Source organism: Rousettus aegyptiacus, unplaced genomic scaffold, assembly GCF_014176215.1.
Source record: "Rousettus aegyptiacus isolate mRouAeg1 unplaced genomic scaffold, mRouAeg1.p scaffold_m13_p_14, whole genome shotgun sequence".
NCBI lineage: Eukaryota > Metazoa > Chordata > Mammalia > Chiroptera > Pteropodidae > Rousettus > Rousettus aegyptiacus.
In genome coordinates, this window is record NW_023416289.1 from 45,628,927 (window position 1) to 45,643,204 (window position 14,278).

The following is a 14,278-nucleotide window of genomic DNA, read 5'->3' on the forward strand; positions in this document are numbered from 1 at the left end:
GCACGTCCCCCTCAACAGGGATGCAGCAGAGGGAGCCCCATGTCGCCAATACGCAGGCCCCCGTAAGCCAGGATGCCAGAGTGGAACCCAAAAACAGCGTGGCGTAGGCTGTTTAACTCTGTCATTGACTATGATAAACTCCGCCCCTTCTGCCGCAGGGGGCGTGTCGCACCCTCCTGCCCACAGCCCCAAAGTACATTTTCCCGGCCCAGTCCCGCCCCCACAACCGAGTGGGTGTGTGTGTGTGGGGGGGTGCCCACGCCCCGGTGGGCATGCCCCCATATGCCCCGCCCCGCGGCGGGCAGGGTTCCGGGCTCCGCCCACCCCGCCCCGATCGGGGCGTGTCTGGGCGGGGCTGACCGGGCCTGTCAGACCAGCGCGGGCTTCGAGCTGCCGTAACTGGCGTTCTCCGAGCGGTAGGTTTGCGGCACGCTGTAGATGCCCGGCACCGGCTGCCAGTGGGGGCCGCCCCAGGGTAGCTCCAGCAGACAGAAACGGTCAAGCCGACGGAGCGGGTGCAGCGGGGGCCTGTAAGACTCCTGAACCAGGGACAGCTGCCCGCGGTGTGGTACGGCTGGCTTTACGGGGTGGACTCGGGTCACGTGGAGCCTGGGGTCCTGGGGCAGACTCTGGGCGCAGTGGCTCCAGGCCTTGGGCGTCTCCTTGAAGCTCCAGTAAGTCAGCAAGTCGTTGCGGGGGTACCCAGACAACTCCTTCCTGTTGGGAGGAGGCAGGATGAGGAGGGCTCAGCTGGATTCTTGGAACAAGGCTGAGGTTCAGACCTTCAGTTCTGAGGAGGGTACAGACCCCAACTTCTGCGTTTTAAGGCGAGGACACATTTGTAGGGGTCAGAGACCACTTACTTACAAAGGCGGGGGTGGGAACTCCTAGCTTGGATTCCTAAGTCCTCAAGGTACTTAAGGGCCTGGAGTTTGGCGTTTTCTCATCCTTAAGAAAGAGCATCTGAGGACTCAGATGCCAAAGTGGGCCCGCCCCGCCCCAGGCCTGTCCCCAGATCCAGAACACCCCTTTGGCCCTCCACAGGTTTCATGTTCCTGAGAGTTAACACTAAGGACACCTGGACCCTAAAAGGTAGGGGCTTGGACTTGAACTGGTACTTGCGCGTGCAGGAGCTGAAAGCTGAGACTACTGAGAGAGGGGGAACTGACATCGGGGTGCTGGGAGTTCCATCAGCCCGTGCGGGGGTTGTGCGGGGGGCGGTGCCAAGCAAGAACCCAGGCTCACTTCGAGTAAGCTCGGAAGTCCCGGGCCGAGGTGGTCAGATAGAGCTGATTACGGTCCAGAACGCCCTTGTCAGATACTGTGAAAGGTCGCCCGGCCAGCTCGGGGTTCCTCGTCCAGGGAATTAGAGCCTGAGGAGGATCGGGCAGGAGGGTTTCATATCCCATTTGAAGCCTTGGGTCCCAGACTGAGAATTCCTCTTCCTTCGGCCTCAACAGCCCTTCTGGACCAGGCCCCCCACATCCGCCCGCAGAATCAGAATCCCTCTTGACCCGTAGCATGTAAGTGCACGCTTCCCCAAAACAGAAAGAACCCTTCTAAGATTACTCCAAAACCCAAACACCTTCTGCCCGTCGCCTAACACAAAACCGAGTCCCCAGACTCAAGCCTTCATTGTCCCGCCTGTGGAATTCAGCTGCACCTGGGGCTTCATCCTTTCCCAAAGAGCCTAGCCCCGCCTCCCGCTCGGCCTGATCCCAGAATATTCAAGACCCGCCCCCAAGTAAAGTCTGTTGCATGGCTCCGCCCCCAGCCCCAGGACCCGCCCCACCAAAGCCACCCCCAGCATTTACTAGTCGGGCCCCTAGCCTCAAGGCTGGGATTTCGGGGATTCAGTCCCTTCTCCTTTCTGGCCCCGCCTCAATACGTCCCAGCTCCTCTCCCAGTCTCTATACTCTCCAAATTCCGATGGGACCTTTTCACCACGCCCCGACTATAAGTTCCTTTTGGCCCCGCCCCTGTGTCTCCAACTCTGGTCCCTCGCGTTAGAGGCCCTTGGGTCCTGCCCCAGGCACCGCAAGCTCTGTCCCACCGCATCCGTGCGGTCTTCTCCGCTACCTGGGAAGGGCCCCCGCGGTGGTGGTCTGCAAGTTCCAGGGGCTGGGGCCCGATGCAGAAGGCGCTCTGGTCCAGGCCGGGCCATCCGGTGTACTGCGCCCTGGTCTCACTGCACGGGTGTTTTGCCATCGGAGGGAGGCGCCAGACGCGGTGTCTGAGCTGTGGGAATGCCGCGCAGGGACCCCACGTGAGGGTGCACGAGACCCCAGTGCGGTCCCCGGTCCTGTCCTCCGCGGATCTCGGCATCCCAGAACCTTACCTTTTCCCCTAAATCCTTGATCCCTAAAATCCGCGTGGGGTCTGCAGGCTCTGGGGCCCGGGGCTGCGCGTAGGGCCCGCCGTGGGTTTTGGGCACATGAGCCGAGCCGGAGGTTGTCTCCCACCTATTGATGACTTCGTCGAAAGCCCAGATGTGCAAGTCCTGCTTTGCGGACGGGGGCAGGGGCTCCGCTAGCGTAGACTGGGCAGAAGGCGTGGGCCGTCAGTTTAAAAGACACAGGTTCCGGTCCAACGTTCCCGATCTCTCCCAGTCGGTTCCCAGCCCTTTCCTCCCTCCGGTTCCAGGCATCCAGGTTCCCTGGCCCCTCCTCTGTCAGATGCGAGACTCCGGGGGACCCTCCTCCTTCCGTCAGAAGCCCAAGCCCCCAACCCCCTTTTCTTTCTGCAAGTGTCTAGATCCCTAGGTCTCTCCTTCAGGAGTCCCGGCTTCCAGGCTCCCCTGGGCGGGAGTCTAGAGGCCTCTCACCTGCACAGTGGGCGGGGGAAAGGGCGCGGATGGGATAACGTGGTGGGCGACACCACTACTCGTGAGATGCCAGTTGGGCGAGGATCCAGGCACTTCGGTCCCAGAGATAGGGGGCCAGGGAGCGCCATAGCGCAGAGCGAGGGTCCGACCGGCCATGGTCCCACCCACGCCCCGTGGCCTAGGAGCAGCAGGCTTGTTGTTGCTGTTGCCCCAGGTGACAGAACCCGCCCACGCTGAATCCAGCCAATGGAGGGCCTGCAGCTGTGAAGATGGATAGAGAAACAGACCGAGGCACACAGGGTCAGGGACTTTGAGAGAGGTGGATAAAAACCCCAGGAGGGGCACAGAAAATCAGAGAAGTGTGTGTGTGGAGGGGCGGGTTGAAGGATCCAGAGACAGGAGGGCAGAAATGGGGGAGGGGAAATGGAAGTTCAGTTTTAGAGTTTTAGAGAAATAGAGCCTCACAGAGGGGGCAGCGGGGGCGGGACAGAAACCTGGGCAGTTGGAGATCCAGGAAGCGGGGCACAGAGACCTTTGGGGAAAGAGGATAGAGACCCAGAGGAAAGGGAGGACAGAGCCCACCCAGCACATCAGGGATCCATGAGAAACACCCTCATTCCTATAGGGTTCCAGCCCTGCCACCACCTGCTGCTCCCTCTGCCAGGCCTGCCCACTTCTGGGACAAGTTTCCAGACTTCGCCAGTCACTCCCTTTCTTCCTGTGTGAGCTGAAGGAGTTAGCGTCAGTGTGGGCTTCGTGTGTCTTGCTGCCTTTGATTTGGTTGAAAATTTCCACCTGGGTATGGAGACCCACAGGGAAATACTTAAGACAAAACGGTGGGGGGGAGGTGCGGGGTTGGGGAATGTGGAAAGCGCTTTGATGAGTGAGAAAGAAATATATACAAGAATGGGAGAGAAGCTGACAGAGAAACAGAGAAAGAGAGCTACTGACCCAGAGACAAGAGGAGGAAGCTAGAGAGACAGGGAAGCTGCTAAAGACTGGGAAGCACTGACTTGGAAGAGATGCAGAAACAGAGGCAGCCAGACCCTGCCTGCCCTGCCCCCACCACCCTTCTCCCAGGCCCAGTCTGAGTTGGTGGGGGACGAGGATCTTTATGTCCTTAGCCTGAAGCTGGTCCTAAAAAATGTTTGTGTGCTACAGAGTGGTAATACATGAAGGGGTGTCCTGAGGACATGGGGTCTTCCCCTGACCCACCCCACCTTGTTGCTTCCTCACCTTAAAGACCTTTTGGTCAAGGCCTCTGCCTCCTCAGCCCCTACTATCTCAGCCCACCAACCCATTCTTCAGATAGGAAAAATTGATGCTGCGTTTTGAGCCTGAGTCCCACTGACTCCCTCATTCAGGCTTCTGGGGCTACTTCTCCTGTTGGATTTTCCTGGCCCACTGAAGGTTTATCATGGCCAAATAACCCCTGATCCTAACCAGGGGTCAGGCCAATAGGTCAGAACCTCATGCCCTACTCAAGCTGAACAATTTTAAGGCTTCTTTCTTTCCCAGTGTGGGAAGAGCTATAGAAACCTGACTCCAACTCCCCACTAGGGCCAAATTCTCCAGGATCCTGAGTTCCTATCATTCAATCTTGCTTGTGCTCCCGCTGTGACAGGTAGCTCACTACCTCAAAACGTTCTTGCCCCAACTGACCAAGGAAATTTCCCATTCAAACCCTAGCTTCCAGCTAATCGCTTACATGTTCCAGTTTTTATGCTCCCCCACCCACTTCTTGACATATCCTCTCCTTGTCACTCTCTCCAAGATGGGCAAGGTGATGTCCTCTGTGATCACATGGTCAGCAACTTAGAAGCCAAGCACCTCCAACAGTCAAATCCACCAGAGTTGATCTGACAAGTTGTGTATTAGCGCTGATAAAGAGCAGGCACTCAGAAAAAATTGGCCATCATCTTCATCATGACCCTCGAGTTTATGCAGGAGAACTCCTATCCATCCTTCAAAACCCCATTTGGTTTCACCGCCTGGTTTACACAGACTGAGCTCTCAAAATCAGAGGGCTGTGATTTCGTGACCACATGACAAGTTGCCGAACTGAGGCCCCAAGCCGTTGAGGTCCCTCAGCATCCAGCTGTCTTCCTCTGCTTGACCAGTTCTCAGGCATGGGCCTCAGGCCCGGCCAGTCCGGCTGAGGAGCGTACAGACGCAGGCGGTGTCAATTCGAATCCATCGCCAGCCCACACGCCCCTGGGCATCGGTGGTTAACGCCCGCACATAGGACTGTTTGGCCTTACACTCAGACACCCAGTGCCTACGGTCCACACCCCTGCAGCCCCCTCCGACTCCACCTGGGCCACCATCTCCAGCGCTGTCAGCCTTGCAGCGAGTCTCAAAGAAGTACTGGCGAAGGGGACTGCCGCCAGCCGCAGGCACCTCACCCAGCACCTCCACCTCGCGCCCACGTAGGTCCACGGCTGTCCGGCGGTCTGTTACCCAGCTGCTGACCGCATCGCACACGGCCAGCTCTCCCCGGCGACTTGCTGGCGCTGTTTCGCTCACCCCTCGCCGACTGCGGTTAGCTGGAATGCCGGCTGGCTCCCCAAAGGCCCCAGCCTCCAGTAGGAAGAGCAGAGGGGGGCCCGTGGGGGTGCCCCTCGACAGGGCTACTCGGGGGGACAGGAGGTCCCACTCAGGGGCTGGAAAAGGGGGCAGTGGTGAGGGTGGGGGATGGAGTTCCATTGAGACACTGGGGAGGAGGCAAAGGAGGAGGATGGGGAGGGAGCATGAGGGGTGGGAGAGCATCTCGCTGAGCACCTGAGGATGGAGACGGGGCGGGGGGTACTGGAGTTAGAGAAGAAAGTATTAACTTAGGGGGGCACCTACCTGCCAGAGCCACGGGGGGCCCTTGTTCTAGAACCTTGGGGGACCCTATATCCTAGGATTGGATAATGCCCAATTTCTAGATTAATCATAATTATTCTAATATTATTAATAATAGCCAACAATTGGGAAAATACAGTCTCAGAGAGGTCAGTGACTTGTACGGGGTCACAGGGCCAACAGATGCCAGAGTTGGGACTCGAACCCTATCTGAGCAACTCCACTCTGCTCTACCACCTCTACAGCCCCAAGGAACCCTAAGCCCTGCAACCTGGTGGAGGTGTGAGGCTCCAAGATTCTGAGAAATGCCATGTCCTAGAATCCGAGGAAGACCTGGTTCAGCTCAAAACTGCCACTAAGAAGGCGAGACACTAGTCTCTCCGGCAGGGCTTCAATTTCCCTGTCTCTGAAATCGCCTTGGGGCTGGACCACGCAGGTGGGGGTGTGGATACTGTAGCTTCAAACATTCTGGAAGCCTGTGGTTCTGGGAAAGGGTGGCGTGGAGAGGACTAGGTGGTTGCCAGACCTGTCAGCACCTCCTCCGCCTCCGAGCTCCAGGGCTGGGGGCCCCCAGATTCCAGGGGGCCCCTTGGGGGGACACAGGCGACCCCTTCCTTCCTGACATCTCAGGAGAGGGAGAAAGCAGCCACCTAGAGGAAGAAGGGAACAGGCAGGTTATGTAGGCAGGCAGAGGAGAGGGCATGAACCCCTGGACACTCCCCTTCCTGGCGTTCCTCTGGGAGCGCAGGGGACCCAAGTCGAGGCCACGCCCCCTTTCCAGAGGGCCCCTTCCCTGCCCAGGTGATGGCTTCTGGCTGGGATGGGAAGCAGATGGGGGGAGGAAAGGGGTGGAGAGAGGCTGGAAAAGATTCCGTCCTCGGCCCATTCATCTCCCAGTCAGGGCGGGGGCGGGGCCGGTCTGGACACCCGGGTTCCGGAGGGCCCGCGTTCAAGAAGCCCCGGGTCCCCGAGGCAGCTTCCTGGAATGTTCTCTCCACACAGGACAGGCCAGGGCCCGTCCAAGGCTTCCACTGCACATACCTGGAGCGGCTGCCTGCCCTGGCTGCGAGGTGGGGAACGGGGAGGTGGGGTGTGACGAGGGGCGCATGGTGGCCCAACCAGGACCGGGAGGGTAGGTCCCTAGCTGCCTGCTCCCTCAGACCGGGAGTCCTGGGTGTCAGCCGTCTCCTCCCTCAGACCAAGGGTCCTGATCTCCAGCGGCCTCGTCATTCTGGAGTTCAAGGCCCCTCCTCCCCAGGTACTCAGAAATATGGACTCCCAGAAGATTCAGACCGGGGGTCCCGACGCCCGAGACCGCACTGTGGGCACCCGGCTGCTCCTCTGGGACACTTGCCTCCTGCCTCAGTTTCCTCCGCCAAGCCCCGCCCCCGCCAGCCCCGCCCACGTCCCTCCCTACCCGGGGGCAGGGCGACCCGGACGCCAGCACCCCGCGGGAGGCGGCGCTGCGCCTCTTACCTGGGGCGTCCTCCTCGACTCCCGGGGCTGCCCCTGGCGCGGCGGCGGCTCCTCCTCCTGCTCGCTGGCTGCAGCGACGCCCGCTAGCCCGCCGGCCGCTCGCTGCACAAGCTCCGGAGGGCCCGGGTCGGGGGTGGGGGCGGAGCGGCGCCCGACGGCGGGGGAGGGGCCGGGGGATCCCGCCTTCCTCACGCGGCCGAGACCTCGAAAGCCCGGCCTGGCTTGCTCAGCCCTCCGCCCGCCTCCGTCCCGGGAGGCCGGGCGCCAGCCCCCTCCTCTCCCGGACCCCGGAGCCCGGGCCCCCAGACTCTCCACCCCTGACCCCCGAGTCCGGGTCCCCAGCCCCTTCCCTCAGACCCCGGAGTCCTGGCCTCCAGCCCCTCCTCCCCCGGACCCCGGAGTCCGGGCCTCCAACCCCTCCTCCCTCGGACCAGGAGTCTGGGCCCGAGATCCCTTCGCATTCTTTTGCCAATTAAATGTCAATCCCAGGCAGATTCCCACCCTCTGCTCTCATCCCCACTTTTCCAGGAGCCCCAGGCCAGACATTAACCAGCTGGGCCTGGGCAGCGATAAGGCCCGCGGCTCGGGGAGGCAGTGGATGTGGGGGGCTCTTCCCACATAGTCGTCTCTCCTGGAATTTCCTGGGTGGGGACTGGGGAGAGAGTCTTGTCCTGAGCTCAGATAAGACACATTCAAGGTATTATGGGACTTGGAGACAGACAGATATGATTCAGGAAGAGAATGACAGAGAAAGAAAGCGAATAGTGATAGATGAGAGGAGGAGATGGGGAAAGGCACAGAAACGGAGAGGAAAAGGGGACAGAATTCAAGAGAAAGAGGGGAACGGAAACCCGGAGAGCGAGCCGGAGTCGGACGGAGGTGGTGGTTGGAGTCATGGACAGCTCTCCTGCGGGGCCCTTCACCCCTGCCCCCGAACTATATCAGGAGGAAAGCTGACACCTGCCTGGGGAGGGGGGCATCCTGAGCCCTCCCTCAGCCTAAATATAGCATGGCAAGGTGACAGGAAGGGTGTCCCCGGATTAGGGTGTTCCCCGCTCCTCTTCCCCATCCCTTCCCGGCCAAGGCAACAGAGAAGGTGGCTGCAGTTGTTTATTGGGGGTGGGGGAGGGGCACCTCCCAGTCTTGGGAGTGTCCACTGGGTCCCCTCACTGACCTCTCCACCTTCCCCCTTCCCCCCCCATCCCTAAGCACCCAGCATGTCCCACCCCATCCCAGAGGGACTCTGTGTAACTCCCAGGCTCCGAAGGGGTGGTGCAGGTGAGTTAGCAGAGAAGAGTAATTGGGCAACGGTCTCTGTCCCCCAAGCCCTCTGTGCTCCGGCTCTCTGTCCCCTTCTGTCTGGGTCTTTGTCCTCACATGTCTTTGTCCTCCTCTATCTGGTTCTCTGTGTTTCCTTTGGGCCAATGTCCCCACCCTGAGTCTCTGACCGCCTCCCAGGCCACTGCCCTGCCCTCTGCTGCTCCTGCACCGCTCCCCCCACCACCATCCCCGTTGGCTGTCTCCCTTTGCCTCTGTCTGTCTCTGTCCTCTCCGTAGGTTTGGTTCCTCTCTGCCTGTGTCTTCTCTTCAGATCTCTGTGCCGGGCTCTCCGCCCGCCCCCGAGACTGCCTGGTATCTGTCACCGTGAGGGGATCTGTCTTCATTTCTGTCTCCAGATGTCCCTTTTCACTTCGGAGAGAAGTGACAACCTTTATCAAACTCTTCCTACAGTTGTACCTTCTACTTCTCTGTATAAAAGGGTGGTTGGATTAAATCAGGGGTTTCCACCGAGTTTCTTAGCTGGATTCGGAGTTGCCGAGAGGGATTCTGGGGAGGTGTGTTCCCCTTGACCCAGCTCCCTTCTGATGCGTTTCCCTGGTGCCTTGAAGTAAGATTAATTTGACCAGAAAAAAAGGGGGGGAGGATTTATAGCTAAACAACAACAACAACAACAACAACAACACCATCATAAACCACTGGATGGGTTTTAATAAATTAATACAAGTACCTCGAGTGATTCCTGGCACATAAGAAGTCCTATATGCTAGAGATTTTTAACTGTCCTCCCGCTCCACCTCACAATGCCCTTCAGTACTGAAAAAGGCCCGCGAAAATGTTTGATTTCACGACCTTCGGCAACACCTTCCCCTCTGAGCCTCAGTTTCTTCGCTCGAGAGGCTGTTTGGACTCAGCGGTCCCGTGCGTACCAGCAGGCTGACAGGACACGTGGGATCAGGCAGCCTGCCACAAGTCCTGGCCCCTGGTGTCGGGCTGCATGACCTTGGGAAGCCACTCTCATGCTCTAAGACTCTGGTTTCTCCCTGTTGGTCTGACAGCCTTCCTGGGCTGTGACAGGACGGGGTGGCATGCTCCAATTTGGGGAATCTCCTTGTGATTCATGGAGCAGAGACTCTGCGTGTCTCTCGGGCTCACAGACACTGCCTTTTTCTGCCTTTTCCTCTTGGTTCTCTTTTTTTCTGGGGCACTCTGGTCTGCCTCCTGCCCCGGGTGTCTGTCCTTCTCTCTGTGTGTGCCTGACACCCCTCTCTGAGTCTCTGTCCCATACTCTGGGTCTCTGTCCCCCTTTGTCTTTGGATTTCTGTCCCTCTCCCTCTGGGTTTTTGTTTCCTCCTCCTCGAGTCTCCATTCCTCTCTCTCTGAGTTCCTCTCCCTCCGTTCCACTACCCTTGAAAGTCTTGCCCCCTCTTCTCTGGGTTTCTATCTCTTTCTTTCTCTGAGTCTCTATCCCTTTCTTTCCCTGAGTCTCTATCCCTTCCTAGGTCTCTGCCCCCATCCCTCTGGGTTTCTGTACCCCCATCATGTCTGGACAGAGTACACACAGTGTTTCCCCCCTCCCCCTCCCCTTATAGCCCTGATCTCCATGTCTGAAGGCAAAAACCACAGGGGAAGACAGATAGTGAGGGAGGTTGAATGGCTAAATGAGGCAGGCGTGGGGTAAAGGGAAGGAGAGTCTGCGTCTTCCTAGCAGACCCAGAGGCCCTTTTCATAAACAACTGAATCTACACATACGGAACCCAGCCCCGCCCCTTACAGTGAGTGACACTGGGCGAGCCAGTCCGGTTGCTCTCCCACGGCACCATGTTCCCTCCCCGGCACAAAATTTCTCCCTGCTGCTGTTATCCTTGGGTCGTGGTGCTACCACTACGTGCAAAACAAACCAACACGGCCCTATGGAGCTCATACGCACAGTCTGACTCAACCCTACGTTCCTACGGGACTCACAGTGACACAGCTCAATGTAACAGCTCAGCATGGCCTTACGAACAGGTCCTACGAGACTCACATGACCACAGTTCAATACGGGTCAACTCAACGTGGCTCCAAAAAAACTTCCAGCCACATATCCCCCTCCCCCCACAATTCAACCCCACGGGCCCCTGAGAGACTCATACGCTCATACATTCCAACCCGACTTAACCCAATGTGACCTAGAGGCTCCCATTCTATCACCTGACTCTTTGTATTTCTACACGACTCCTAAGTTCACAGAACCTAAAATAACATAGTTCTAGAAGAATCACAAAGCCACATAATTTCCAGCATGTCTCAACTTCACAACACCACGCATGAACGTGCCATCAGTCCCAACAGTGCCATCCATGGATGGTCACCTAACTTGATCCAATATGGCCCTAGCGGACTCGTAAAAGCATAGAATCCTGCACAATGCAGTCCCACAAGACTCACCTAGACTTGCGACCCGACCCAACCCGACACTGAACCAAGAAACTCACAACACGATGTGACCAAACCTATTTCCACACCACCCCCGGGAGAGTCCACAAGCCTGGCACAACCTAATACAATACAGACCAATGAATCGCTCCCTCGACTCAGCATAACGCGTTGCCATTCATCGCCATCTAAGGAGGTACCCACTGGAGCTACTAAACCACAGCTCTAGACCCAGTTAGACTCAGCGTTCCCCAACTCATGATGCCTTCGCCTAGCTCTTCCTAAACCCAACTCCCTCCCCCGGACCTTCCCCTCCTCTCTCCCTCCCTCCCTCCCTCCCTCCCTCCAAGGAAGCACGAGGTCCTGCAGACCTCGAATGTCCCTCACACTTCAGTGACCATGTGTTTCCCAGGGGGGGCCCAGAGTGGCGGTGGTAGCTCGGGCATCTCTCCATCCACTAACCCCCCATTGACCTTGCCCTCCAGTGGGCCACAGGGCTGCGTGTCCACATGGCTGTACATCCCAGCCTCTTCGCCCTCTGTCTCCCGGTGGTAAAAGTAGCTGAAGTTGGAGACGATGACCGGCACAGGCAAGGAAATGGTCAGCACGCCGGCGATGGCGCACAGTGAGCCCACTATCTTGCCACCCACAGTGACGGGCGCCATGTCTCCGTAGCCAACTGTGGTCATGGTGACCACTGCCCACCAGAAGGACTCAGGGATGCTGGAGAAATTGGAGTCGGCCCGGTCGACCTCGGCGAAGTAGACCGCGCTGGAGAAGAGGACCACGCCGATGAAGAGGAAGAAGATGAGGAGGCCCAGCTCGCGCATGGAGGCTCGCAGTGTCTGGCCTAGGATTTGCAGGCCCTTCGAGTGCCGGGAGAGCTTGAAGATGCGGAAGACGCGCACCAGGCGGATGACACGCAGGATGGCCAGGGACATGGCCGGCTGGCCCACCCCCCGCTGCCGTGCCAGCTCGGTGCCCAGCGCCACAAAGTAGGGCAGGATGGCCACGAAATCAATGAGGTTCATCACGTTCTTGAAGAAGGCCGCCTTGCTCGGGCAGGCCAGCAGGCGCACCAGGAGCTCGAAGGAGAACCAGCAGATGCACAGCGTCTCTACCACAAAGAACGGGTCATCGAAGGGGGTGCGAGGCGGTGGTCCAGGCGGCACAGGGCTGGAGCCATTGAGCCGACTGGGGACCTGCAGGAAGGAGGGCATTCAGGGAGGACCACATCGAGGCTGGGACACGTTGGAACGACCATATTTGTTGTTTAGATATCTAACTACTTATCTACAAATTGGTCAATAGCCACTGCTCCGGGGCCACCAGTGGCCCCTCCTGTCATTGACTCTTCCCCAGGACCCCAAGGATCGTCCCTGGACGGCCGACTTTATGGTCCCTCATCCTTCACCGGCAGGGCCTCCTGAAATGATGCTCAATCTCTTCCCTCCCAAAGCCCGCCCCCAACCATTGATTTTTCAGGTAGGTAGGGTCCCCGCCCTGGCCTCACTCCCTTGTGCCCTGCCCTCCCAAACCTAGCCCAGACTACAAGGGTTAAAGACCTTTTTGTCTGCCAGAATGTCTCCACCCTCAGCCCACCTGTCCTTGTGATGGATTCCCCCTACTCTAGTCCTCAGGACACAGCCCTCTGTCTCCAGTCCCTCCGTTGTTTCCTTCAGGACCAACTCCCACCACCTCCAGTCCATCCTAACCATCGGTTCCCGCCAGGTGCATAGACCCCTGGTTTTTCAGTCTGTCCTCCGCCCCTCGGCTTTGATTTCTCAGTGGACCTGTACACCTGTTCTCCTGCCCTCAAGCCAGGTTTCTCACCTGCCTTAACCCTGCCTTCTGACAGGTCCTCCTAATCTGATCCTCAGGCCCCATCGCCATTAACTATACCTTCCCAACCCTCAGCTTTTAGTGGTGGAGTGCCCTGGTCAGGCCGTGTCGCTGGGTCGCCCACCGCTCAAAGCCCCTTGTCCCACCTACGTTTGTCCCGGTCCTCCCACTGGACCCCAATGCCCCGCCCACCCACGGCGAGACTCCGCCTCCCTGAGAGGCCCCACCTCCAACTGCCACTTAACCCGCATTTTGATTGGCCAGATCCCCATGGACCCCTCCCAACCCCGCCCCATCTCCGCTGGGGCCCCGCCCCCTCACCGGTCCGGCGGCGGCGGCGGCCACCGCCGCGAGCCCCGGGCTGTCGCGGTCGTCGCGGAAATCGGGCAGCGTCTCGAGGCAGAAGACGACGATGGAGACGAGGATGACGAGCACGGAGACGACGGCAAGCACGCGCGCTGCCTGCGAGCTCTCGGGGAACTCGAAGAGCAGCCAGAGCTGGCGCGCGAAGGCGCGGCGGGGCAGGGGGCGCTCGGGCGGCACCGGGCAGCCCTCGTCCTCGCGCAGGCGCGCCAGGGCCGCCGCGCCCAGCCCATAGAAGGCCACCTCCTCCAGGAAGACGTCGAGCGGCACGTGCGCGGGCCGCCGCAGCCGCCCGCCCGACGGGTAGTAATAGAGCACAGCGTCGAAGCTGGGCCGGTGCCGGTCGAAGAAGTATTCGCGGCGCGCGCCGTCGTAGAAGCGGCGGCGGCGCGCCGGGTCCCCGAGCAGCGTGTCTGGGAAGCGCCCCAGGGTGCGCGCCCGCGTCTCAAAGCGCAGCCCGGCCACGTTGAGCACCAGCCTCTCGCAGCAGCCGCACGGCGGCGGGCACCGCGGCTCCATGGCGCGCGCAGCCCCGGCGACCCGCGGACGGACGTGTGGCCCCGATGCCCGACCCGGCCCGGCCCCGCCTCGGCCACCGCCGCCGCCGCCGCCGCCGCCCCAGCCCCAGCCCCAGCCTGGTGTCCGGTGTCCACGCGTAAAAATAGCTCGGCCCTCCGGCCAGGGCGCGGGGGAGGGGGCGCCGTGACCCCGGCGGGGCAGAGGGTGGCCGCGCCCTCTGCGCGGGTGCCCGCCCTTCCCCCCAGCCGCCGCCGGGCTGCGCCTTCTCCGCGTCCACCTCGTTTTCAGGTCCCCTTACCCTTCGTCTCTCTAGCACCTGGGTTCTCCGTTCTGTCCCTCTCCTGGTTTCCGAGTATGTCTCTCGTCTCTCTTATGAGTATCTGAGCCCCTCTGTTGGAGCCACAGGTGTCCCCCTCTTGCTTTCTCTCATTCTTTTGTGTGTCTGCATCTGGCCATGCCTTCAATTTGGGTCTGTGTTAGGGATGTATCGCTAAGTGTCTTTATAGGTCAGTTATCTCTGAGTTTCGCCTTTTTGGGGAACTCTGGATTACCGTCTTTGTTTTGATTCTTGTTTCTTGGTGGTGGGGGGGGGCGGTTGTCTCAGTGTTTCTCTTGTCCCCGTTGGTCTCTGTCTCTCTCTCCTTCCTGTCTGGCTTTCTCTGCTTATCTCTCTGGGTCTCATTATCTTTTAGCCCTCTGTGTCTCTGTCCC

The 14,278-nt window shown here is 59.5% G+C and overlaps 3 protein-coding genes across 5 annotated transcripts; all 3 read right to left on the reverse strand.

The window, feature by feature from the left end:
- Window positions 1-346: 346 nt before the first annotated feature.
- On the reverse strand, window positions 347-3,004 carry LOC107498800. The gene is made up of 5 exons (XM_016122326.2): window positions 2,825-3,004; window positions 2,339-2,539; window positions 2,080-2,238; window positions 1,246-1,373; window positions 347-717 (listed from the first exon to the last, which is right to left on the reverse strand). The coding sequence occupies exons 1-5, from the start codon at window positions 2,978-2,980 to the stop codon at window positions 369-371; spliced, it is 993 nt and encodes a 330-aa protein (XP_015977812.2). The 5' UTR covers window positions 2,981-3,004; the 3' UTR covers window positions 347-368.
- Window positions 3,005-4,678: 1,674 nt separating this feature from the next.
- On the reverse strand, window positions 4,679-7,277 carry NTF4 (neurotrophin 4). 3 transcript variants are annotated; one of them, XM_016122335.2, is made up of 3 exons: window positions 7,148-7,277; window positions 6,198-6,321; window positions 4,679-5,605 (listed from the first exon to the last, which is right to left on the reverse strand). In XM_016122335.2, the coding sequence occupies exon 3, from the start codon at window positions 5,591-5,593 to the stop codon at window positions 4,961-4,963; it is 633 nt and encodes a 210-aa protein (XP_015977821.1). In that variant the 5' UTR covers window positions 5,594-5,605; window positions 6,198-6,321; window positions 7,148-7,277; the 3' UTR covers window positions 4,679-4,960. The 3 variants fall into 3 exon arrangements, with proteins under 3 accessions (XP_015977821.1, XP_036087678.1, XP_036087677.1); XM_036231785.1 differs by lacking the exon at window positions 7,148-7,277 and adding an exon at window positions 6,713-7,029; XM_036231784.1 differs by having other exon boundaries at window positions 4,679-6,321.
- Window positions 7,278-11,032: 3,755 nt separating this feature from the next.
- Window positions 11,033-13,713, reverse strand: KCNA7 (potassium voltage-gated channel subfamily A member 7). Its single transcript, XM_016122334.2, has 2 exons — window positions 13,007-13,713; window positions 11,033-12,045 (listed from the first exon to the last, which is right to left on the reverse strand). Exons 1-2 carry the CDS (start codon window positions 13,565-13,567, stop codon window positions 11,227-11,229), a joined length of 1,380 nt encoding a protein of 459 aa, XP_015977820.2. The 5' UTR covers window positions 13,568-13,713; the 3' UTR covers window positions 11,033-11,226.
- Between the last annotated feature and the right edge of the window lie 565 nt (window positions 13,714-14,278).